At 45.4% G+C, this 26,994-nt stretch overlaps 1 protein-coding gene across 1 annotated transcript in view; it reads right to left on the reverse strand.

Moving 5' to 3' along the window:
- The window catches only part of ELOVL5 (ELOVL fatty acid elongase 5), a 517,949-nt gene that overhangs the window by 444,044 nt on the left and 46,911 nt on the right, over positions 1-26,994 (reverse strand). Inside the window, exon 3 of the mRNA XM_078647945.1 lies at positions 1,844-2,031. Coding sequence (XP_078504071.1) covers positions 1,844-2,031 — 188 coding nt within the window. The remainder of the gene's footprint in view (positions 1-1,843; positions 2,032-26,994) is intronic.

A 26,994-nucleotide genomic window follows, 5' to 3' on the forward strand; every position in this document is an offset into this window, starting at 1 on the left:
GGAATCTCTCATACTGAATGTGATGCATCGGCTGTACTCCTGTAGCACAGGATGCGTTGATTCTGCGAGTGATGCGCAGGTTCTGAAAGTGATGCGGCAGGTCCGATCCACGCAAGGATGAGGATGCGCCAGTTTCTATCCACACAAAGGCGAAGTTGCGCAAGTTCTGATCCCCGCAAAGGCAAAGATGCGTCGGTTCGGATGAGGATGCGTGGGTTGGCTGAAGAAGCACCTTAGGCCTCACTTCCAAGGGTCCAGGACTGGGAAGGCACCACTTGGCAGGGCAGACTCACATATGGTAGAGTCCAGGTGCAGATGCAGGTAAGTTGGAAGTCTTTTATGTCCCTGACACTTCAGATCAGTAGGCAAGGTAGCAAGCCCGTAGAGTAACTCTGGGTTCAAGTGATGTAGGTCGAGTCCTTCTCACCCAGGCAGGGGAACAGTAGGCAGGAGGGCAGCAGAGCAAGGCAGGAGGACAGCACAACAAGGCAGGAGTCCAACAAAGCAGCTGGACTCAAGCAGCATGGCAGTCCTTCAGCAGTACAGCAATTCTTCTTCCTGGTAGATTCTTCACAGGTCCAAAAATGTACTGAAGTGGTGGTGTCAGAGGGCCAGTACATATACCCAGTTGTGCCTCTGAAGTGGGGAGGCTTTAAAGAAAGGCCTGTGAAGTGCACAAAGTACCTACACTGGCTCCAGACTCAATACAGGGAGGTGTGCAGGCCTGTGTGTGGGGACAGGACACAGCATATTAAGGTGTAGTGTGAGGCGGTGCCCAGCTCTCCCTCCCATCCTGCCCAGGATGGCCCATCAGGATGTGGATGGCCAATTAATTCACATCTAAGCACCCTTTGTGCGTCGCTTTCTAGAAGGAATGCACAAAGCCCAGCAGTCACCCACCCCAGACATGTATTCAGAAACAGACAGCAGGCACAAAATGGCTAAATTAAGAAAAAGTCAACTTTCTAAAAGTGGCATTTTCAGAACTGCAATTTAAAATCCGACTTCATCATAAATGTTGGTTTTAAATTGCGAGCCCAGAGACACCAAACTTGAAAAGTCCATCTCTTCACAATGGGGAATTATATTTAAAACATGTGTAATCCTATGGAAGAGTTAGTCCTTGCAGTAGTGAAAAACTAACTTGGGAGTTTTTCACTACTAGGACATGTAAAACTTAAAAGTACATGTCCTACTTTTTAAATATGCAGCACCCTGCCCTTGAGCTGCCCAGTGCCTTCCCTAGGGGTGACTTTTATGTATTAACAAAAGAAGGTTTGGGCCTGGCAAAAAGATTAGCTTGCTAGGTCAACATGGCAGTTCATCGCTGCATATACAAGCTCTGTAATGGCAGGCCTGAGACATGTTTGAAGGGCTACTTAAATGCTGCAGGGCCACTAGTAGCATTTAATTTACAGGCCATAGGCACATGTGGTGCACTTTACTAGGGAATTGTAAGTAAATAAGATATGCAAATTGTGGATAAGCCAATGTAACCACTTGTTAGGGAAAGAGCACGTGCTCTTTAGCACTGGTTATCATTGGTAAAGTGTCCAGTATCCCAAAGCCAATAGAAAACGAATTCAGTAAAAAGGGAAGGAGAAAGGCATAACATCTGTTGGTGACCCTCCTATAAGGGTTATTTCCAACAGCAGTGAATATGTTAGCTCAGGGTGGTTTTGCACACATCTCTTTCCCTCACCAAGAGATACGTAATATAATTCAGTACATCAGGACAACCATTATAGGCCCTAGCTAGACAAATAGATGTAGAAAGAGAAATGGCCTGGGAGAGAGAGAGAAAGATACAGTCACTAATTTCAAGGAATCATGCTTTTCATACCTCATAGAACATGTACAGCGACAGCAAAGTAAGGGCAGTATTGTACACCACTAGAATGCCCCTGCAAGCAACTGGTTGTTTATTCTTCATGTACTTTGGTCCGAGCCAAACGATTAACAGGTACAAGACAGTGAAGACAAATGTGGGGATGTAGTTGTCCAAAAATAGCCATCCTTTAACCCTAGGATCTGAAAACACAATAAAGAATGCATACAGCCGGTGTTTGACATGAGGGCAGAATAAAATCATAAACAATGAACAGGTGACATTTTCTGAGAAGTTCTAATATTGACACATTGATTACAAAAATTGCATTCTTCTCAGTTTGTATTTTATTCAAAAACCTCAGCAAAATGCTATTTGTTACTTAGCAAACAAAACAAAGCAACTGAACATTTACTAAACCCATGACAAGCACACAATTTAATTGTGGAATAGTGTTGTGGTGTGCGGTTTTAGTCCATTGACTTCCAATTTCCTAAATCTGCAAAGGGAAATCAGATTAGTCATAAAATCTCAGTAGTCTGCTTAAGTTTGATAAACTGCTAGCGGATGATGCATTAGCAGTGACAATATTTTCTGTTTACGCACTCATTTTGCAAACGTATTCTGTGAGCACGAGTGACAGAAAAGTACCTGTGTGATGCTAGATAAGCAAACTCAAAAGGAAGTGCCTCATAATATTTTGGAGACACATGACCCAAAGCTAATGTAAACTAAAAACTAATGCCGATCTCACAACCTAAACAAAGGTGATGGAAGGAGCTCTACAGAAAATGAAATGGCAATGTACTGTCACTTGTATCGAGACAAGCAGAGCATGTTCAGATCCAGGACACCGGTGAGGACAGGAGGCAATGGCACAATGTTGAAATGTGTGCAGTCTTCACTCAGCACACCATTGAAGGGGTTCCCTAGGCATTAAAGCATGCAACGCCCATTGGGCTAAAAGTTCTTCAGCCCTCCCCCCCCCTCCCATTGTCTTTCTCAGACTGAGCTGAATATGACCAGCTACAACTTCTCCTTGAGGGGACAAATTTGACCTCAATTTGGGCACTGTGCAACAAGTGCAAGGAGTGGGAAGATGATGACAGTGGGAAAACAACACTGGGTCAAGGAATGGCGAAAGTGAGGGATACTGGGAACCAGTTTCTTTTTCCACTATTCCTGCTGCTGCAGTAGCCCAGAATGTATGGCCCTCAAAACACATTCACAGCACTTAGCACTATTTAAATGGTGAGATGCACCAGCACTATTTTCTTCTCTTCAAGGAAGATAAGCATACTTATTTAGGTCTCGCACAGGCAGTGCATGCGCGGTCTCTTCGAAACATGCATTAACTCCTCTGTGGGTTTTAAGCACTCCCCTTGCTTGCCATGTGTTCCCGTTTGTGCTTTTCAAAATTCCTTTCCTTTATGTGGCTAATTGTTCACCTTTGTACCTCATTCCTGTGGGTGGTTTTTGCCCCTAGAGACTGTCCCTGTTACATGTATTATTGCTTGTTTGTCTATTTCTGTTGCACTTTTTTTCCCATTTGCTTGCATGGGGAGAACTGACGCAGACGGCTCGAAGCTCACCATGTCACGCCACATCCTCTCTCCAAAAATTGCTGGTTTTCTTTCTTAATGCCTCATCTGGAAATCGGACTGCTTGGTTGGAATATGCTACTTACCAGTATGCATCTGTTCTTGGCATAGAGGGCTGCAGAGTGGTACATTTATGAATAGATCGCCATCTGGTGTTGGGCTCGGATGATTGCACTTGTTTTTCTCTTGGAGAAGTCTTTTGTCGTCACGAGACCGATGACTCCTCCTTTGGGTGCTAGTGCGCATGGGCAGCGGCTCCATCCTTAGATTGTTTTGCCATAGTAGGGTTAGATGGAGTAGTATAATAGAATACAGAAAGAGATGCCCATGTAAGTGTATCTAAATAAGATAGTGTTGGAACAGACACAGGTTTCCTGGGAGGCAGGGAGGGCATGTACCACTCTGCAGCCGTCTATGCCAAGAACAGATGCATACTGGTAAGTAGCATATTCCGTTCGAGGCTTATGGGCTGCAGATGGTACATTTATGAATAGATTATACAGCAGTTACCTCCCTAGCGGTGGTCACCAGTGTCTGTTGCAACAGTTTGAAATAAAGTTTTTAGTACAGCTTGGCCCACTCTAGCTTGTTGTGTTGCCTGCACATCAACACAGTAATGTTTTGTGAAGGTATGTGGTGTAGACCAAGTTGCTGCTTTGCATATGTCATCTAGGGGAATGTTTCCTAAGAATGCCATAGATGCCCCTAGGTTACGTGTAGAATGAGCTCTAGGAGGAACAGTTAATGTTCTCTTTGCTTTTATGTAACATATTTGTATACATTTTACAATCCACCTGGCAATGCCTGCTTTAGAGATAGGATTGCCCTTATGTGTTGGGGAAAACGCTACAAATAGTTGTTTGGTTTTCCTGAAAGTTTGTGTTCTCTCAATGTAATACAATATTGCCCTTTTGACATCTAATGTATGTAGGGCCCTCTCTGCTACCGTCTGTGGTTTTGGGAAAAAGACTGGTAGTTCCACTGGTTGATTGATGTGGAATGCTGAAATTACTTTAGGCAAGAATTTTGGATTTGTTCTAAGAACCACCTTATTCTGGTGTAGCTGTAGGAATGGTGCTTGTATTGTCAATGCCTGTAATTCACTCACTCTCCTGAGGGAGGTAATGGCTATAAGGAAGGCCACCTTCCATGTAAGGAATTGTATTTCACACCTATGCATAGGTTCGAAAGGTGGTCCCATTAGTCTGGTGAGTACTATGTTGAGATTCCAGACCGGGGAAGGTGGTAGTCTTGGTGGAATGACTCTTTTGAGGCCTTCCATGTAGGCTTTAATTGCTGGCACTCTAAACAGGGATTGATGTTGCCTGTTTTGCAGGTACGCTGCTTTAGCTGCAAGATGTACTCTAATGGAGGTGTAAGCAAGGTTACATTGCTGTAAGTGTAGTAAGTAGCAAATAATATTTTTTGTTGATGCGTCCAGAGGGTTGATGTTTTTACTGTTACTGTATACAGCAAACCTTTTCCACTTTGCTGCATAGCATGCTCTGGTGGTGGGACGTCTCGCTTGCTTAATGATCTCCATACAGTTTGGAGGTAAATTTAAGTATCCAAATTCTAAGACCTCAGGAGCCAGATCGCTAGGTTCAGTTGTTTGGGATCTGGGTGCATTATTTCTCCATGGTTCTGTGTAAGGTGCATGGGTAAGATTCTTAATTTTTGGCACCTGTGAGAGTTGCAGTAGCGTGGTGAACCACGGCTGTCGTGCCCACGTGGGTGCTACTAGTATCATGGTCATTGAATGTTGTTGCAGTTTTCGAACCACTAATGGAATTAGTGGGAGAGGGGGACAAGCGTATGCAAATTTGTTGGGACCAATTTATCCATAATGCATTGCCCTGCGACAGGTGGTGTGGGTACCTGGATGCGAAGCTTTGGCATTTTGCGTTCTGATGAGTGGCAAAGAGATCTATCTCTGGTTGTCCCCATCTTTGGAAGAATGGCTTCAGTATTTGGTTGTGCAGTTCCCATTCGTGTATTTGTTCTGACTCTCTGCTTAAGATGTCTGCTATCTGATTTTGAACTCCTGGTAGGTGTTCGGCTAACAGATAGATGTTTTGAGGAATGGCCCATCTCCAAATTTCCTGCGCTAGTCTGGATAGTTGGAGAGAGTGCGTTCCCCCCTGTTTTTGAATATAATACATTGCTGTCATGTTGTCTGTTCTGATCAGGACTGCTTTGTTGAGAATCTGCATTTGAAAGGCTGTTAATGCTAGAAACACTGCTAGTAGTTCTAGATGATTGATGTGCAGTCTTTTTTGCTGTACACTCCATCTTCCCTGTACTGTATATTTTTCCATATGCGCTCCCCATCCGGTGAGCAATGCATCCGCTGTTAGTATCACTTGTGGAATTGGTTCTAGGAACGACCGCCCCTTGGAAATGTTTGTTGTGTTCCACCACTCCAGAGAGCGATGTGTGCAGTCGTCTACCAACACCAGATCTGTAATCTGACCTTGAGCCTGATTCCACTGTGTTGCTAAACATTCTTGCAGCGGACGCATTTTTAGTCCGGCATATGGTATTAGCAGTATGCAAGAGGACATCATCCCTAAATGCTGCATGAACACTCGCGCTGTTAGTGAGTGTTGTTGTTGAAATCTTTGAATCAATGTAAGCATTGTTTGAATCCTGACTGGTTTGGGGTATACTTTGGCTGTTTCTGTGTCTATAGTAGCCCCTAGATATTGTTGAACCTTGTTTGGTTGGAGGTGGGATTTTGTGTAGTTCACCGTAAACCCTAGCTGGTGCAGCAACTGAATTGTCTTTTGTGTGTTTTGAAGACATTCTTCTTGTGACTTTATTAGACAGTCGTCCAAGTAAGGGAAGACATGATTTGTTGTCTTCTTAGGTGAGCTGCAACCACTGCTAGGCATTTTGTGAACACCCGTGGTGCTGTTGTGACCCCAAACGGAAGGACTTTGAACTGATAATGTTGTCCTTCTACAACAAACCTGAGGTATTTCCTGTGGGCTTTGTGAATTGGGATATGAAAGTAAGCGTCTTTTAGATCCAGTGTAGAAAGAAAGTCCCCTTTCTTCAGTAAAGGAAGTACTTGTTGGAGCGTGACCATGTGGAAATGTTCCGAATTTATGTATGCATTGAGTGGTCTGAGGTCTAGTATTGGCCTTAGAAACCCGTCTTTTTTGGGAATTAGGAAGTATAGAGAGTATACTCCTGTTCCCTGTTGATGTTGTGGAACTTTCTCTATGGCATGCTTTTGTAGTAGTGATAGTACTTCCTGTTTTAACAATGTTAGATGATCTTGACTCATTGGACACTGTTTGGGGGGGATGTTTGGTGGGGTAGCTGTGAGTTCTAGGCAATAACCATGTTGGATAATTTATCTCACCCACCTGTCTGATGTGATGTTTTCCCTGACAGGTAGGAACTTTGATAGGCGTCCCCCGACCGGTGTTATATGATCTGAGGGGGCTGTATGAAGTCACTGTTTTGGGGTAGGAGAGTTGCGGTTGTTGTTCTTTCCACGACCTCTACCTTTGTTGTTGTTACCTCTGTAACTGCCTCTAGAATTACCTTTGGGTGATGTTGGTGTAAAAGAGGTTGATTGCTGGATTGTGCCTGTATTCTTTGATCCGCCTCTATAGGTGGACCTACGAAAGGAACCCCTTTGAGTTGGCTGTTGCAATGCTCCCATTGACTTAGCCGTTTCTGTATCTTTTTTTCATCTTTTCTAACGCCTCATCTGTACCTGAGCCGAACAGTGTTTTCCCATCAAAAGGCTGGTTCAAAAAGGATGTTTGTACCTCTTGTTTGAACCCAGTGACTCTGAGCCATGCATGTCTTCTTAACATGATACTGGTGTTTATGGATCTTGCTGTAGTGTCTGCTGCGTCTAAGGCGCACTTAATGGAAGTGTTAGTTATTATCTTCCCTTCTTGTATGAGCTGATCTGCCCTTTTTTGATGTTCCTTAGGGAGATGTGTAATGAGTTTTTCTAACTCATCATAATGAGCTCTATCATAACGTGCAAGTAGCGCTTGCGTATTAGCTATGCGCCAGCTGTTTGCCGCTTGGGATGCAACTCTTTTGCCAGAGGCATCTTAACTTGGACTCTTTGTCAGGAGGAGGAGCTTCTCCTGTAGTTAATGAGTTTGCTCTCTTACGAGCATTTGTGACGACTAGCGAGTCTAAAGGTATTTGTCCCTTGATAAATATTGGGTCCTTTGGGGCTGCCTTATATTTTTTTATCAATTCTTGGGTTTAATACCCTAGTCCTCACAGGGTCTTTGAATATTTCTGATGTGTGATTGAGGAGACCCTTAAGCATTGGTAGTGTTCCTGATGTTCTTTGTGCAGCAGGTAGTGTTTGTAAAAGGAAATCCTCTATTGAGGTTCCGCATGTAAGTCTACCTTGTGGTATTTTGCTGCCCTATTAATTAATTGTGCAAAACCTGTATTATCATCAGGTGGTGAGGCTTTTGAGGGATACAGTTCAGGGTCATTATCATTATCTGACACTGCGTTATAATCTTCCCATGGGTCTGCATCTTCTGGGACAGTGTCGTCATCATCCCGAGGAAGTTCCCCCTCCCCTGTGTCACTTTCTACATCTGTTTGAGGTGTAGATGGCCGTGGAGTGTGAGGAAGAGGAGAAGAGGGTGTGTCTTTAGGTTGTGGAGAGAGGGGAGGAGTTGTATTCGTCCCCATTGTTCTCTTTTTAGGAGGAGGAGCTGTGTCGTCAAACTGTTTATTCTTCCTCTTTTAGGCAGTTTTGTCACCACCTTGCCAGTTTGCGGAACAATTAACAAAGTCTTTTGTTTTGGATCTGTCTGATGCTCCTGTGTCGGTACCGAAGTTTTTGGTTCCGAAAGGTGCTTTTGCTTCTGACTGTCAGTTTGTGTTTTCGGCACCGAGAGTTCGCTCGAATCCGATATTTTCGGTGTCGAGGAAGTCTTCGACGTGGAAGCATGTTTCGGTTTCGACATGGAATGTTTCGACTTCGAGCTTTCCTTGGTATGGAGCTTCGGTGTCGATGTCGAGGTCGACCGCTTCTCGGATCCAACATGGTGGGAGGCCGAGTGTTTCGGTTTCGTTGCCGAGCCCGAAGGCGGGGCGTCGGAAACTTTTTTCGGTTGTCTGACCGGGCTCGAAGGCGGGGTTAACACCAAACGGGGTCGTTTTTTTGGTAAAGGGACGTCGTCACTCACGGTTTGATGAACATCGATTTCTTCGACGTCAGACTCGTCCGCTTCCGACCCCGACTCGTCCTCATCTTCTTCTTCCTCTTCGGGGTGCTGGGCCTCGAACAGCTCCGGGATTGCCTCTGACTGCATTCTCAACGCCTCGTGTCTTCGGGCTCGACGGTTTCTAATCGTCGACTTGGAGGAGAATGCCGCGCAGGCTTCATAGTCCCTGGATTCGTGTTCAGGTGATAAACAGAGGTTGCACACCTCGTGTAGGTTCTTGTGTGGGAACTTAGCACCACACGTTGGACATATTTTGAAAGGAGTCCTTTCCATGGACTCCAGGCTAGACTACGTCGAGATAGGCCTCCCGGTCTCGTCGACGTAGAAGTTGGAGATTTTGTTGTTGACGTCGAAGCGCGTCGAAATGGAAATGTACTCGCGCTCGATAACAATACCGTCGAATTGGAAAGGGAATACGCGCCGAAATATAGCTTTTTTCTTGAAGTCGATCCGGAGCGCTTCGATCCTCATCCGAACCCGATGGCGGAAAAAAACAATCTAAGGATGGAGCCGATGCCCATGCGCACTAGCACCCAAAGGAGGAGTCATCGGTCTTGTGACGACAAAAGACTTCTCCAAGAGAAAAACAAGTGCAATCATCCGAGCCCAACACCAGATGGCGATCTATTCATAAATGTACCATCTGCAGTCCATATGCCTCGAACACTTATTTATCTTCTGACTAGTGTTGCCATACCTCCTGTCATGTGCAGTTCTTTTCCATGTAATTTACTCATGATTACATTCAGAAATCAACTGAAGTCCTAATTTGGGCTGGTACATGTTTCAAGCGTTTTCCAGAAGCATTGGTCCCGTTGTTTACGTGGGCCTTGTTTCTATAGAGCGCACCAGTTATAGCACAAATGTCACGTTCACTTTTAAGCAATGGGAAATTAAGTGATTTTCTTAATAGAGAAGTAAACACTGAATGTGAGAAAGCTGTTAGGGAAGGAGGAAGTAGAGACAACCATAAAAGGATTACACAGACAGAACAAAGCTGAAATACATGGGCAAACCAACACTTGGCAGTCCCCTATAAGGACCGGTTTCTCGCAAGTAGTTAATGAGAATTGTCATTTATGTAGTGCTTTTAGGTTAAGCCTAGACAGCACTTGCGCGGTCTCCTCTCGATCTGTTGTATTCTACCAAAACTTATCGTCGGTGTCTGGACATGGTTGACCTAGGTCAGTTTAATATTGCAGAGCAGTGTGCTAGAACAAGCTTAAGAGTGAATACACCTGCATATGTTCTGAGACAGCCCTTCTGATGTACAACTCACGGCAGGCGAAGGCTGCATAAGCCCCTAAAATACTGTCAAATCGAAGGATTGATGCTGCGTGTCTGCAACTCAATCTTTGCAGATTAGCATATCTATTTTCTTTCGAATGAAGTGCTGGTAAACATTACATCATCAAACCCAACCTGGAGACGACGGATGTACATCCTTGCAGATCTGGCGCATTTATATTGTATTAATTTCAGAAGGAATAATAGGAGGAGTAGCCCCAGTAATGCGCATTTTCCCACAAGTGACACTTGCGTGGGCTCCTGTTGCTAATGGAAAACAGGCATCTGGTTATCAGTCTGAGCTGCTGGATACTATTTTATAGGCTCATTGCTACAACACTTTCCCCTCTGATAGCAACTCTGGCGTCTGATGCATTTTGTATGTCCTGTATGTTGTGCATGGAACGCAGGGCTGGGTGTCTGTACTTGTCTGTCTCTACAGCTGATTTTATAAACTGTCTCTCCACCTCTCATATATATGCAATATTAATAACAAGCACTATCAAAGCCAGTTGGTCAGGCGTTGACCACTAGCATTTCTGCTTTGCCCATGCTCATTTTTTTAAATTTTTGTCTGACATCTCCCTTCTCCCGCTTATCAGGATGCTTTAAGTCATAGACCAATCGGTACCAGACCCCAGTCACCAAGTTCTTTGGGTGCAGGAATGTCCGAGACATGCAACACTCAAATCTCGAGGCATGCCATGTCAGTTGTGAGTAGCTCTTCCACGCTGTGCATTCTGGTACTTGCAGTCCTGGGCCAGCCACGCACACCTGGCACGGGACCATTTGGCGGGTTCCTGCCAATGTGAACTTTGTTTTTCAATTAAAGGGATTTGCTAACGAAAAGGTTTATGATTTCTTCATTTAAGGTACCCTGAATGATACATGTACTCAACGCAGACATCTATATTCAACCTTTCACTCCTAAATAAGCAGCTATATGAGCCGACTCAGACTTCCATCCTTCTGAGGTGAAATAACTTAATCATTTTATAATTCTGGTTTCAAGGATCAACCAGGATTTGCGGGCCAGCTTTCATTAATAAATGCCAAGGAACTCACCTCAAATAAAATTGTGCACTAGGTGTACGCAAATTTGAAATGTGAAAATGACAAACAATAATAGTTGGATAGATTTAAATATGTGGAGATTTTTACATTTGTGGACTTGAAGTCTCAAATAGGCGTTCAGAATTCAGGATATTCAATTGCAATTTACACATTCGGAAATAGGCAATGGAATTGGTCAATCAGAATTCAAACCTTTGGCTCAATACATACATTTGGATCACATATTCGAATTGTCGATTGGAATGCCAACATTTAGAGCCTGACATTTCTAGTTTTTAAAGGAGCCCAGTGCTTGTTTCTATAGGGATTTAATGATCCCTGGAGTAATTGGAATGTGTTCTACGACAGACACAGGCCTATTACTCTCCATTGTATGAAACCAGACTTATGCAAGACTGAGCACGTGTCTGCCTGGACATATTGAACAAAAAGAATTACCTGGGCTAATGTAATCTGTAAATACATGTATGACTAGAAAACATTCTTACATACAGTAAAAACATGTATCCATTAAGCACATGAAAAATGCTAGAGCTGCCATCTTTGGAACTGGGGAATCAGGTTTGAGTCAACATTGTGAGATTCTGGGCAAATAACTTTATCTCCCCATGCCCACAAAAAAATGAATATGTCCTGGTGTCCATGTGTTCCATTACCTTCTATCAAGTTCCCGTTATATAAAAAAGAAAAGTTACATCAAAACATTTCTCTCCAGGGAGCAGTAGCTTCCAAATGGAGCCCTGATGATCGCTGTACTTGATTTTACATGCACATAATGCTGGCTTGGTTGGAACATGAGCCGGCTAGGTTCAGGACAACTTTTTCTGAATGGGTATTACATCTTTTTTGCTAACACCCCGTCCCCCCTCCAACTGGCTCCAGTAGAAAATGTCTTCCGCAACCATAAAACTTTGCAAGGGACGAAAGACATTTTCTGCTCCAATTTGGCATATCCTGTGGCATCACTAAAAGTGATATTTAGGGGGTAGGTACAGATAAAACTGGCGGACTATTGTAAACAGTGTGTGCACATGTGTAAATGCTCGCTTATATTTCCTTAAAATGATTAAATCTGACATTGAATGCACCTCTGTGTATGTATGTGTAATATATATATATATATATATATATATATATATATATATATATATATATATATATATATATATATATACACATTCACTGAAAAAAAACCATAGGTTTCAGGAGTTATATAGTTAGGAATTCGTTTTTAAAAAACCTTTGAAATTCACTCAAAAAACTATAAGTTTTAGTGGTGTTATAGTTAGCTGGACATTTTACTCATACAAAACCAATGAAATTGCTCCTATATAGTTAGTTGTACTAACTATATTTCGCGCACCCGCAATCCACTGCTGATGATGTCACATATTAGATCATTCATGACATGGTCAGTGACATCACTGATGACACCTCAAATAACATCACTGATGACATCATCCAGTGAATGTGGTTTGCTTCGTTATTTAAATATGCATTATATATATAGCAATTTACATTGAAGAATGAGTGGATATATATAAATAAATATTTGGATGGAGGATTTAGTAGTAGTGTAATTGACTGTTTACTTGACCAATTTATAATGTCTCACTAAATATAGTGGATAGTGACTAAACTGTGTGAATATTTGTATCACTTTGTCAGTTGTTGTGTAAACTGATTCTACAGTTGGTTACTAGCTATTTGAAAGTCTATATTAGTTATTGATTAGTTAACTGAGTATTTGTATGGGAGTGTGAAAGTGTGTGTGGTTCGGTGGGGCGTGTGTGACTGTCCAAAGATGTGTGAATAGTTGATTCAGTAGATATATGAAGTTAAAACTACATGTTCTAACAGTTTGGGTGAGGGAATCTCTTTATCGGTGTGGTGATGAGCAAATATATTTCTCAAAGGTACAGGTCCAACAAACTAGAAAAATAAAAGGCAGAGTATGTGTCAGTTGTTGTATATAAATAAGTATACATAAGACACAATGATTGTGTGAGTGACTGTATGGATAACTGTATACTTGTAATAATGATTTTATAATTCACTAAGTATGACTTACTATCTAAATGAATAGAAGAAGTGGTGTTTGTATAAGTGTTTTGCTAAGTAAATATGTAAGTATGATCCATTGTTTGCATAAGTGAGTAGGATGACTTCATATGTGAATAGGATGCGTGCTGTTGTTTAATGTCGATATAGATGTATAAGTATTTTTGATAGTGTTCTATAGTTCATTGACAGCATGTATGAGTGAATCCATAGTTAAATGATTAGATGTGTGTATACATCTATGAATCACTGAGTGGATTTTTAGATACTTGTATTGCTGTGACAATGGATTTAAATATGATACTCTGTATTTTACAAACAGTGATGAAAAATTGTAATAGTGTATGAAAAGGTGTATGTGATTGTCACGTGGATGATGTCATCAGTGATGTCATCAGTGATGGCATTTGAGATGTCATCAGTGATGTCACTGACCATGTCATGAATGATCTAATATGTGACATCATCAGCAGTGGATTGCGGGTGCGCGAAATATAGTTAGTACAACTAACTATATAGGAGCAATTTCATTGGTTTTGTATGAGTAAAATGTCCAGCTAACTATAACACCACTAAAACTTATAGTTTTTTGAGTGAATTTCAAAGGTTTTTTAAAAACTAATTCCTAACTATATAACTCCTGAAACCTATGGTTTTTTCAGTGAATTTCAAAGTTTTTTTTTAAATGCTAATTCCTAACTATATAAGGCCTGAAACCTATGGTTTTTTCAGTGAATTTCAAAGGGTTTTTAAATGCTGATTCCTAACTATATAAGGCCTGAAACCTATGGCTTTTTCACTGAATTTTAAAGGTTTTTTAAATGCTAATTCCTAACTATATAAGGCCTGAAACCTAGGGTTTTTTCAGTGAATTTCAAAGGTTTTTTAAATGCTAATTCCTAACTATATAAGGCCTGAAACCTATGGTTTTTTCAGTGTTTTTTAAAAAAAAATTGATTGGTTAACTGGCTTATTAAGTGTATCTTAGTGAATACATATATTAGCGAGTAATGTTTAAATATTTAAATATATGCATGAGTGATGTAATATGTGACGTCATCAGCAGTGCATTGCATACGTGCAAGTTATAGTGAGTCCAACTAACTATAACGTGGGAATTTCAATGGTTTTATGCGAGTAAAATTTCCAGCTAACTATAACTGGTGTGAAACCTATGGTTTTTTCAGTGAATTTCAAAGGTTTTTTAAATGCTAATTCCTAACTATAACTGGTGTGTAACCTATGTTTTTATCAGTGAATATATATAAATATAAAATTTCTATGGCAAAATGAAACCCCTCATTTTGTTCCTTTTCAAATTAAATGTATTAAGTGTTACCACTTTATTCCAATCAAGATGACTTCAGGTGTGCCATACTTTTGTCATAAGTAAGACTGTTAGCGTTCTAGTTGTTCTTTAGAACACTCTGAGACATTCTGTCATTGTGCTATAGTTGGGCTACATCTGGCTTATATTTGGGCTACATTTGGGCTCTTTTGTCTCTGGTGGCCATCTTGGGAGACTGCATATCAGAATTTTTTTAATGAAATATAAGAGGATTTGAGAAGTCACTCAAAATGTGCCCTAATTTTTCTTTCTTCAGCACTAATCATAATTTCTATGGCAAAATGAACCCCCTCATTTTGTTCCTTTGCAAATTAAATGTTTTAAGTGTTAACACTTTATTCCAATCAAGATGTCTTCAGGTGTGCCATACTTTTGTCATAGGTAAGACTGTTAGCGCTCTAGTTGTCCTTTAGAACACTCTGGGACATTCTGTCATTGGGCTATAGTTGGGCTACATCTGGCTGATATGTGGGCTACATTTGTTTTTTTTTTTCTCTGGTGGCCATCTTTGGGCTACATTGGGCTACATTGGGCTACATTTGGGCTCTAACATATATATAGCCCAATGTAGCCCAATATATATTTTTTCAAAGTTAATTTTCGTAAAAACCACTGGAGCACATATCTTGAGACATAGCAAAGGCACATCGGGCTACCAGTCCCTACAATTTTGCCAAGTTTGGTGGAAAACCATTCAGCCATTCGTGCTAAAAGTGAGTCCAACCGCCCTATGGAAATTAACATGGGGAAAACACGTTTTGGAACCCCCCTTTTATCTCGGCCCCCGCTTGACGAATCCCCCCCCAAACTTTCAGGGAAGGAGCGGAGCGCCGCGAGGCAAAGTTAAGGAAAATTTCAGGAAGATTCCTCAACCGGCGCCAAAGTTATTCCCAATAGAATGTTGCGATTTCCCTATGGAAAACAATCCTAACTATATATACCATATATACACATATATATACACATACACACATATATATATACATACACATATATATATATATATATACATATACATATACACACACACACACGCGCGCGCGCACACACACACACACGCACGCGCACACGCACACAGACACACACACTATTACTCCTGCTCCACTGTACATAGGACAGGCACCGACAGAGCTGGGATCCGATTTGTTACGTTTATTTTCAGAAGGCTCTGACATGTTTCAGCAGAATCATCCGGATTGCTCACATACAAGAGACAGCATTGCACTTGCATTTTAAATTTGCCATGGTTACCACGCACGATGGTGTGGACATAAAAGAAACACTCAAGTTTTCTTAACTCTCTTTCCTCAGACGAGAGAAAACATTAATTATAAAGTGCTTTTGTGCATCTCAAATCTTCAACACATAAATACATGAATAAATTAATAAAAACATGCCATTTAAGTAACCTCATCTTTTTAACATTTGTACAAAAGCTGGCTTAATTCATTTTATGTTTGGGTTTTGTTACAATTGTATCTTTTTAGAATTAGGTCTTTTTTTTTTAAAACAATTTGCAACGTATTTGTACATATACATTTCAATCCCAAATTTTTCGAATAAACTCCCAAGTGATCAGGTTCTCACAAAAAAAGCCATAAAATACCTTTCCATTATACAGCATATTCTGTACGTTGATTGGAGAGGATTCCATGCGGTTTCCTTATATGCAATGTCACAGTCCCCAAGTGGGTAAATCAGCAATGCATCATTTGGTATTAATTCCTCCTATTCTATTCAAATAATCACTAAAAAGGCATCCACTACATACTTTAGCCTTTGAAAAACTATAAGAGTTCAAATTTGCAAATTCTAAAAACCCCTCATTATTCATAAAAAAACAACATATTATTGAAAAGTCTACCTTCAAAGTTAACCTTGGATAAGTTTGAGAGTCTATACTACCAAGGCAGTAAGCATAGTGAAAATTATTATTAAAAAAAGTTAAATATGCAAGAAAATTAAAAAAAACGTAGAAAAATTCTATTCAAAGTGTTTCTACATGGCAAAGTTTCATTATTTCATATCTGGCAGTCTGCTAATGGCTACTGTTAAAAAAAACCTTGGAGATAGCACAGACAAATGTTTACAGATGAACAAATAGATCTTTATCCGAATTCAGACCATTTAGAATTTTACGGTTGAGGATTACTATATATCGAGAGTCCAGTCTCCTAAGCTGGCGCTCCCAATTTCCTCCTCTGGAATTCCTTGGACTTAAATCTATGACATAATAGACTAATTCCAGAGCATTGCCCCTATAAATCTCATGGATATGACAGGCTACTGGGTAGCTCTTGTCCTCAATTGCTATGGCTCGTAGGTGCTCAAATATTCTAACTTGAACCTTGCAAATTGTGCTTCCCACATTGTAATACATAAACTTCAAAATTACTCCTACAATTGTAGGCTTTACGAACAGTCGTTGGAGTATTTAAAAGAGGTGTCTCAATCTCCCTGGTGTTCAGCCCATAGCGACAGGCTTTACATCTGTGGCATCATTGGAAACCAGGACTTCCCGTCAACCATGATTCCTCTTGATTTTTTTCTGGGCTACTTACTACTAATTCATTACGCATAGATTTTGCCTGTCTAAATGTTACTTGGGGATTTTAAGGTGCAATTTAACCAATGAATGGGTCACTTTTGACCTAAGTCTCTGGTGGCGGACTGAGTATCCTCTTATCCTCATTTAACCCATACCTACTTCAGCTGACTTAGTTTTCCTTGTTTTGAACAACACATCATCTCGCTTTCGAATTTGCTTTCTCCTTCGCTACATCCAAAACTTTTTTGCTATATCCTCGCGCTCGGAATCTCTCATTGAGCTCCCCCTGTTTCCCCTCTAGTGTATTCACATCACTACAGTTGTGTTTCTTTTGGAGATTCTTTGCATAGGGGATGCTGTTTTTCAATTTTGTTGGATAGACGCTACGTGCATGGACTACAGAATTTCATGCAGTAGGCTTTCTAAATATTTTTGTGTGAATCTTATTATCTTGCACTAAGGACTGTTCCTAGGATGAAGAAGCTCCTAAAAGAAAGCTGCTTCTAGAGAGGTTTTTTACAAGAAGGGGGCAGTACCCTGACAGAAGACAGCACCCAGAAGGAGAAGCCAGGGTAGTAGTCCGACAGTTTTCAGAGAGGTGAGAGCACTATAAATATAGTGTAGGAGAGGGTGGGGGCACACAGAGAGAACTTTCCTAGGCTGGAACCCTCAGCAGTGCCCAGAGAAGGGCATCACATGAAGTCTTCATCAGCATCTCAAAGGGACAATAGTGCATTGAGAAGGCTCTTGGTTATGGAATTGCCTACTTAGAGAAAGCTGCACCTAAAGAGGATATTTTCAGGGATGTGACTGCATCCTGAGAAAAACAGCACATTGAGAGAAAGACGGAGCAGTATTTTAAGGGGAAGGCAATTGAAGGGAGAGCAGTTTGAGAGGCAGTAGTGGCAGAATGGACCCCTGAAGAGGGCAGTATCATAGACTGCAGCATCTGAGAAGGTAGAGGGAACATTACTCTGACAGGGGTTTCACAGAAAAGGGTCAGTGCTTAAGAGATGGCACCAGAATGAGAGCAGTACTAGAAGTATGACCAATAAACCGGGAAGAGATAAAAAGAAATTCTGCACTTAAAGAGGGGTTTCACATGAAGGAAATAGCACCTAAGAGACAGAAGCACAATAAATAAACTAAGAAAGTAGCAACCTGCGAAGGTTTCTCACGAGGGATCATTACCCCATGAAAGGTAGTACCATGAGAGAGCCTTCATATGTGGGGCAGTGCCAGGGAGGCATTCACCAGAACTTACAGTGGGAACAGCACTCCAAACGTGTGTATTTTCGTGCAGGACAGTGGGGAATACAGAGCAGTATACACCACCTCAGAGAAGGGAGTAGCCAAATAGGTAGTAGCGTGCTCAGAATGGCAAGATAGTACCTGGAAAGGAGAGAATGCCACGCTGATGAGGAGGTGGATGTGCCAGCCAGAGAGCAGGCAATAGCACTTTATAGAAAGCATCACCCTAAGAGAGAGTTCCACCGTAAGAGTGACAGGAAAGCACTTTCTGAAAACAAGAGAGCATCACCCCAACAGAGGAAACTCCTAGAATTAGTAGTCTGCAGCAAGAGAGAGAAAAAAACAGCACACTAATCAATCAATCAAGAATCTGTAGAGTGCACTACTTACCCGTGGGGGTCTTAAGGCGCTGGGGGAAAAAAAAGGGGGGGGCGCTACTGGTCGAAAAGCCAAGTCTTGAGTAGCCTCCTGAAGGTCAGCAGATCTTGGGTCTGTCGTAGGCTCAGTGGGAGGGTGTTCTAGGTCTGGCGGCGAGGTGGGAGAAGGATCTGCCGCCGGTGGTTGTTCTTCGGATGCGAGGGACGGTGGCGAGGGAGAGGTCGGCGGAACGGAGCTGACGGTTCGGGATGTAGAAGAAGAGTCGTCTGTTGAGGTAGGCTGGGCCGGTCTTGTGGAGTGCCTTGTGTGCGTGGATGAGGAGCTTGAAGGAAATCCTCTTGTTGACGGGGAGCCAGTCCAGGTTTCTCAGGTGGGGGGTGATGTGGCTGTGGAGTGGTACATCGAGGATAAGGCGGGGAGAGGCGTTTTGAATGCGTTGTAGTCGTTTGATGAGCTTGGCCGGGGCTCCCGCGTAGAAGGCGTTTCCATAGTCGAGTCTGCTACTGACGAGGGCCTGGGTGACTGTTCTTCTTGTATCTGTCGGGATCCACCTGTAGATCTTGCGGAGCATGCGGAGGTTGTTGAAGCAGGAGGAGGAGACTGCATTGACTTGCTTGGTCATGGAGAGTGTTGAGTCGAGGATGACTCCCAGGTTGCGTGCGTGGTCGGTGGGTGTCGGGCTGCTCCCAGTGCCGTAGGCCACCAGGAGTCATCCCAGGCTGAAGGGTTGGAGCCGAGGATGAGGACCTCCGTCTTTTCCGAGTTCAGCTTCAGTTGGCTGATCTTCATCCAGTCGGCCACGGCCTTCATTCCTTCGTGGAGGTTGGATTTGGCGGTGAGGGGGTCCTTAGTGAGGGAGAAGATCAGGTAAGTGTCGTGGGCGTAGGATATTATGTCGACGTTGTGCTGTCGGGCGACTTGTGCGAGCGGGGCCATGTAGATGTTGAACAGTGTCAGGCTGAGGGATGATCCCTGGGGTACGCCGCAGATGATCTTGGAGGCTTCGGATCGGAGTGGGGGAGGCGGACGCTCTGGGTTCTGACGGAGAGGAAGGCGGTGGTCCATTCAAGGACCTTGTCTCGGATTCCTGCGTTGAGGAGGTGTGTGCGTAATGTGCGGCGGCAGACTGTGTCGAAGGCGGTGGAGAGGTCCAGGAGGATGAGGGCTGCGGTCTCACGGTTGTCTAGCAGCGTCCTGGTGTCGTCGGTGGCGGCGATGAGGGCAGTCTCGGTGCTGTGGTTGCTGCAGAACCCTGACTGGGATGGGTCCAGGATGCTGTTTTCTTCAAAGTATCGGGTTAGCTATCTGTTGACGATCTTCTCGAATGACCTTGGCTGGGAACAGAAGTAGGGAGATGGGCTGGAAGTTCTTGAGGTCTTGCGGGTCCGCCTTGGATTTTTTGAGTAGGGCGTTGACCCCAGCGTGTTTCCAGTTCTCTGGGAAGGTTGCGGTCTCGAAGGAGAGATTGATGACGTTGCACAGGTGGGGTGCGATGGAGCTGCTGGCTTTGTTGAAGATGTGGTGCAGGAGTGGGTCTGACGATGAGCCGGAGTGGATTGTGCTCATGGACTTGATGGTGTCATCTATGTTCACGTTGGCCCAGGCTGGCAGGGGGTCGTGGTCGATGGTGTGCGGAGGGTTGGTTGTGTTGCTGTCTGTTGGGGCTGTCTGGGCGTTGAAGCTGTCGTGGATGTCAACAATCTTGCGGTGGAGGCAGGTGGCGAGGGAGTCGCACAGGGCATGCGACGGCGGGATGTCGTTGGTGTTGGAGCTGGGGTTGGAGAGTTCCTTTACGATGTTGAAGAGCTCCTTGCTGTTGTGTGCATTGTTGTCGAGGCGGTCTTTGAAGGAGGTCCTCTTGGCAGACTTGATGAGGTGATGGTAAAGGTAAGCCCGTCTACGCCCGTCCGCGCCTGGACCGCGCCCAGCGCCAGACCCCCTGCCCCTCGCGCTGCCCAGCCCCCCCGCGTTACCTACGATGCTGCCACCCTTAACCCTGGTCGCCCACCCAACTGCGTCCAAGCCACTCCTGGACGCACCCATGGACCGTTCTCCTGCCTCTCCTGCAAATTTAGCGGCACCGACAACATCTCTGCTACGACCACTCAACAGACTCCCGACCCCAACCACCTAGAATGCATCCTTCTCAACACCCGCTCGGTCCACAGGCACACCATTGACCTTTGGAACCTACTAGACACCATCTCTCCTGACGTCGCCTTCCTAACGGAAACATGGATGAACGCTTCCTCCGCCCCTGACATCGCCATCGCGATCCCTGATGACTATAAGATCACACGCAAGGACCGCACCGATCATACAGGAGGTGGAATCGCTATCGTCCATAAGAAATCAATCCGCATCTCAACCAGCTCTGACGCCAACCTCGCTAACTCCGAACACCTTAACTTCCAGATTCACATCGACCCCAAGACCACTCTCAGAGGCACCCTCCTCTACAGACCACCAGGTCCCCGCGCTAAATTCAGTGAAGACATCACAGACTTCATCACCCCACACGCACTCCCCTCCAAAGACTACATCCTTCTGGGAGACCTCAACTTCCACCTTGAAAAAATCAACGACCGCAACACCGCCACCCTCCTGGACAACCTAGCCAACCTCGGACTTAAACAACTGGTCACTTCCCCCACCCACATCGCAGGTCACACACTCGACCCCATCTTCACCTCCAGCAATCATGTCTCCTTCAGCCACACTACAGATCTCCTCTGGACTGACCACAGCTGCGTTCACTTCACCTACAACAAGCCGAAACCCATCATCCACCTCCAACCAACTCTACAAAGAAACTGGAACAAAATCACCACGGAGCAGATCTCCACATCGCTCCTTCAAACCTCCCCAGCCCTCTCTTCTAACGCCAACGAAGCCGCCTCCAACCTCACCCTTTGGCTATCCAACACCGCCGACACCTTAGCACCACTGAAAAAACGTCAACACAAACTTGCCATCAAGAAGGCCTCATGGTTCAACGATGACCTCAAGAAGTCCAAGAAACTGTGCCGCTCCCTTGAAAAGGCCTGGAAAAAAGACCCAACCACCAGCACCAAGGACGCCTTCAAAAGCGCCACCCGCACTCACCACCAACTGATCCGAAAAGCCAAGAAAACAGCATTCAAGGATCGACTTGACAACAACGCCCACAACAGCAAGGAACTTTTCAACATCGTCAAGGAGTTTTCCAACCCCTCGGCCAACTCCAACGACATCACCCCCTCTCAAACCCTCTGCGATTCCCTAGCCTCTTTTTTCCACAACAAAATTGCTGACATCCACAACAGCTTTGACAACCAACCCGGAAGCCAACCCACCTTACCATCAGCTGACCATCTTCCCCCCGTTAACACCCTTAACGACTGGAACCCAATCTCCACTGAGGACACCATCCGCCTGATGAATTCCATCCACTCTGGATCCCCCACAGACCCATGCCCTCACCACATCTTCAACAAAGCAGACTCCGTCATAGCCCCGCACCTCCGAGACGTCATCAACTGCTCCTTCAACTCCGCTACCTTCCCAGAAGACTGGAAACACGCTGAACTCACCGCCCTTCTGAAAAAACCAACAGCAGACCCCACCGAACTCAAAAACTACCGCCCCATCTCGCTTCTTCCATTCCCGGCCAAAGTCATCGAGAAAGCTGTCAACAACCAGCTCGCCGCTTTCCTCGAAGCCAACAAATCCCTCGACCCCTCACAATCTGGATTCCGAGCCAAACACAGCACTGAGACCGCCCTCATCGCAGCAACAGACGACATTCGAACTCTACTGGACAATGGAGACACAGTCGCCCTCATCCTCCTCGACCTCTCTGCAGCCTTCGACACAGTCTGCCACAGCACCCTTTTACAACGCCTCAGAAACATCGGAATCCAAGGAAAGGCACTGGAATGGATCACCTCGTTCCTCACCGGAAGAACCCAGAGAGTCCGCCTCCCACCATTCAAGTCCGAGGCCTCTGAAATCATCTGCGGCGTACCACAAGGATCCTCACTCAGTCCCACCCTCTTCAACGTATACATGAGCCCCCTCGCGGCCATCGCCCGCCAACACAACCTCAACATCATCTCTTACGCGGATGACACTCAACTGATCCTATCTCTCACCAAGGACCCCAGCACCGCCAAAACTAACCTACACGAAGGAATGAAAGAAGTCGCCAACTGGATGAAACAAAGCCGTCTGAAACTGAACTCAGACAAAACAGAAGTCCTCATCTTAGGTAATTCCCCCTCTGCATGGGACGACTCCTGGTGGCCAGAAGCCCTCGGAAATGCACCCATCCCGACAGACCACGCACGGAACCTGGGCGTCATCCTGGATTCTTCACTCTCAATGAACAGACAAGTCAGCGCCGTATCCTCTTCCTGCTTTAACACTCTTCGCATGCTCAGAAAAACATTTCGCTGGATCCCCACCGAAACAAGGAAAACAGTCACCCACGCTCTAGTCACGAGCCGACTGGACTACGGAAACACCCTCTACGCAGGTACCACCGCTAAACTCCAGAAAAAACTACAACGAATCCAAAACGCCTCAGCCAGGCTCATATTAGACATCCCACGCAACGAACACATCTCTGGTCACCTTAAAGACCTCCACTGGCTACCCGTCAATAAGAGGATCACTTTCCGACTGCTTACCCACGCACACAAATCACTCTACGACATCGGACCAGATTGCCTCAACTCTCGACTGTCCTTCTACACCCCCTCCCGCCAACTACGTTCTTCCAGTCAAGCCTTCGCCACTGTACCTCGCATCAACAAGACCACCATGGGAGGCAGATCCTTCTCATACCTGGCTGCCAAGACATGGAACTCACTCCCCGCTTACCTTCGCCTCACCCAGAATCACCTAGCGTTCAGAAAGCAGCTTAAAACGTGGATATTTGACAAATAATCCTCCCCCCCTTCCTAAGCGCCTTGAAACCCTCTGGGTATGTAGTGCGCTATATAAATTTTATGACTTATGACTTTATGACTTATGGTGTTTGCGGATGGCGTCTTTGTGGGCTGCAAGGCTGTCCGGTGTCTTTTCATTGTGCCGTTTCTTCTCTAGTTTCCGGCAGGTTCGCTTGGAGGCTAGGAGTTCTGGGGTGAACCAGCTAGCTCTCTTGCTGTTGTTTCTGTGGGGGGGTTTCTTCAGCGGGGCGAGGGTGTTGGCGCAGTTGTTGAGCCAGCGTCTGAGTTTGCTGGTGGCGTCGTTGATGTTGGAGGTGTCGGTGGGTGGGCTGAGAGCGAGGTTTGCGTGTAGTTGGTCTTTGGTGACTTTGCTACAGCAGCGGCGAGGGATCTGTTGGGTGCGGTGGTGTGTGGTGGGTTTCTGGAAGGTGAAGTGGATGCAGCGGTGGTCGGTCCAGAGGAGTTCGGTGGTGTGGCTGAAGGAGACATGGGAGCTTGAGGAGAAGACAGGGTGGAGCGTGTGGCCGGCCGAATGGGTAGGCGTTGTGACGAGCTGCCTCAGTGCAAGGTTTTCGATCAGGGTGGTGGAGTTGCTGTCGTTGTTGTTCTCAAGGTGAAAGTTCAGGTCTCCGAGGAGGATGTTGTCGGTGGAGGTCAGGGCGTGCATGCTGATGAAGTCAGCGATGGAGTCGCTGAATTGGTGTCGGGATCCGGGGGGTCTGTAGATAAGGGTACCTCTGAGGGTGGTGTTGGGGTCTGTGTGGATCTGGAAGTGCATGTGTTCGGCGGTGCTGAGAGTGTCGGTGGTGTTGGTCGAGACCCTGACCTGTTCTTGAGTACGATGGCGATTCCTCCTCCGACTCCGTTGGTGCGGTCTCTGCGGGTGATCTTGTAGCCGTATGGGATGGCTATGGCGATGTTGGGTGCAGAGGAGTCGTTCATCCAGGTCTCTGTCAGGAAGGCGACGTCCGGGGATGATGTGTCGAGCAGGTCCCAGAGGTCAACGGCGTGCTTGCGTGCGGAGTGGCTGTTCAGTAGGATGCATCGGAGGTGGTTGAGGTTTTTCTTGGCGGGTGGTTCGGCGGCTCTGAGGCTTGTGTAACTGCAGTTCCGGCAGGTGAAGGGGCTGTGTGTGCGTTTCGGGGTGACCTTGAAGCAGGTGTGGGTCCGTCCGGGGTTGAAGACGTGCAGTGCGCTGGCATCGTAGCTGCGGTGGTCGTCGTGGCGGGCGCGGGGGCCAGGGGTTCTGGCGCTGGGCGCGGTCCAGGCACGGACAGGCGCAGACAGGCTTGCCTTAGGCACGTCTTTGGCGCGCCAGCGGCGCGGAAGCGCAGCAGCCGCCATATATGGGCAGGGGCAGCTGGTGACATTTGAAAGTGGAGGGGCGTAAAAGTTTGAGTTCCTATGGCGAGCGAGAGTTGGGAGCGAGGCCGACCATCATAATAGGCACATGGAACTTAAGCCTCAGGTAGCTGCTTCTCTGCCCCTCAAAGCTCCTAACAGCTCCCAGGCAGCATCTTTGGAGACCCCTGTGCACCCAGCGAGCATGTCTGTGCCCCAGTGTGTTCCTGTACCACAGACAGCTCATGAGGTGTCAGAAACAAGTCATAAAGCAACTACTGTGCCACAGAGTTCCCTGAATTCCGAATGTTGTACCTGTGCCCAAGGTAGACCCTTTATAAATAAGTTCCACAGGAACACTGTACAGGACAACACCAATTACCTCCAGAACTGTGCTTTACAGAGTTCCGGTGCACAACTTGTTTTTTTAAACTATATTCTCCCTTTGTATGTATGTTCACTGTCACTGTATATCACACTCCAAACGTATTTTACAGCACACAGCAAAAAGTGTACGGCAACTGTTCACAATCATTCGGTTATGTCTCGTTGCCAATGACAAGACATCTTTCAATTCCATATACTGATTGGGAACATTTCGCCTCGGAAGCCGTTTATGTATCAGGGGCTTGTATTTCAGAATTATTTGAGAAAGAAAGTACATCATTTGGAAGGGGGAGAATGCTAGTTTATAATTATTTTTCAACCTATGCTGACCTCAAAAGGCTACTTATGTCTAGGTCAAAAGTGCAAAAAACTCACCCTCAGTTGTAGCCTTTAACAGCAAAAATGCACCAAATAGCACAATTAATTTGGATTACTTTTCTGTTTGTGAGATCACGTCCCTTTAAAACAGTAGTAGATTTCTACGTTTGTACTGACTTTATAGTTTACTTTTGTAAATGACTTTAGTGATTGAATTTTTATGCGCACATAGCACTGCTGAAATGTATTCATCATCACGTCCAATGATTGTTAAGCACAGATATACAGAACATAGCTTCAGAATTGCATTCCTGTCCTACAGAAGTCCCCACAATTCTCTTCTATTTGTTACTGAATCCGTCACTGAGGGGGGAGCTCCAACAGACATGGAGTGGAAAACGACGGGACACCGGCCCTTGGCCGCAGAAGGCCAAATGTTCCCCTCCTGGGCCGGTAGGAAATGCAAGCTTTAAATCGAGGCCCGTGCTCTGAACAGCGTGTCAAGTGGGCAATAATTCACAAGCAAGCAATGACCGAGGTCTACGTTGCTTTTGCGTAAACAAAATTATTTAATACCTCATGGTAATGCTCAAGGGAGCTCGACCTGAACAATATATACCCCGGCACGTCACAGTCCAGGCCAAGGCACGCAGGACAACCCAAGGCCCCTCGCACGGGCAGCCACTGGATGGGAGCCACTGTGTTATAGAGGGACGGTATATGGCCCGCACTTACCGCAGCTAACCCGATGCCATCATATGTCTTAACCATGCAACACGACAACCCCTGCAGTAACTCTGAACTGGGTGAAGCCGCAAAGCTGTCCTGGACAGCATGTTCAGGGGGCGGGGTGGACAAAGAAGCATAGCGGGCCATTGAATGAACTGTTGTGTGCCTGTTCGAGTGTGAGGAGAGGAATCAGGAACTCATGCCCCGTAGCAGCTGCCAAGACGAGTTACTCAGCAGAGGGCCGGGAGGGAGTCGGGGTTACTGTAAGTGTCTGCACCCTGCGACGAAAGCAAACACCGGCAGGAGCCTGTGCGCCCGACGGGGCCATTGGCCACCTGGCCCCGACTCAATTATTCCCCCTGTATGCACCACTCCTCGTACTGCCAGACCGGGGTCGAGCAACCGGCCCCAGGATGATGAATCACTACAGTAAGGACAAAGTGCAAACATCAGTCAGTCAGTGCACAGAACCAGTGACTCACTGATCCAGACGATGAAGCTTATTTACACTGCACGGACTATAAATTACAGTTAGAGGGGGGTGCAGGGAAATTAAATTATAAAACAAAAAACTTACCTCACAGCCGGTCCGGGTCGGCGCCACCTCTGCTCTCCTTGGCGCCTTCACGAACGGCACTTGAGTGGAGAAGCAGCCCCTCTCAGCCAATCTTGGCGCTGCTGGTA

The sequence above is a fragment of the Lissotriton helveticus genome, chromosome 6 (genome assembly GCF_964261635.1).
Source record: "Lissotriton helveticus chromosome 6, aLisHel1.1, whole genome shotgun sequence".
NCBI lineage: Eukaryota > Metazoa > Chordata > Amphibia > Caudata > Salamandridae > Lissotriton > Lissotriton helveticus.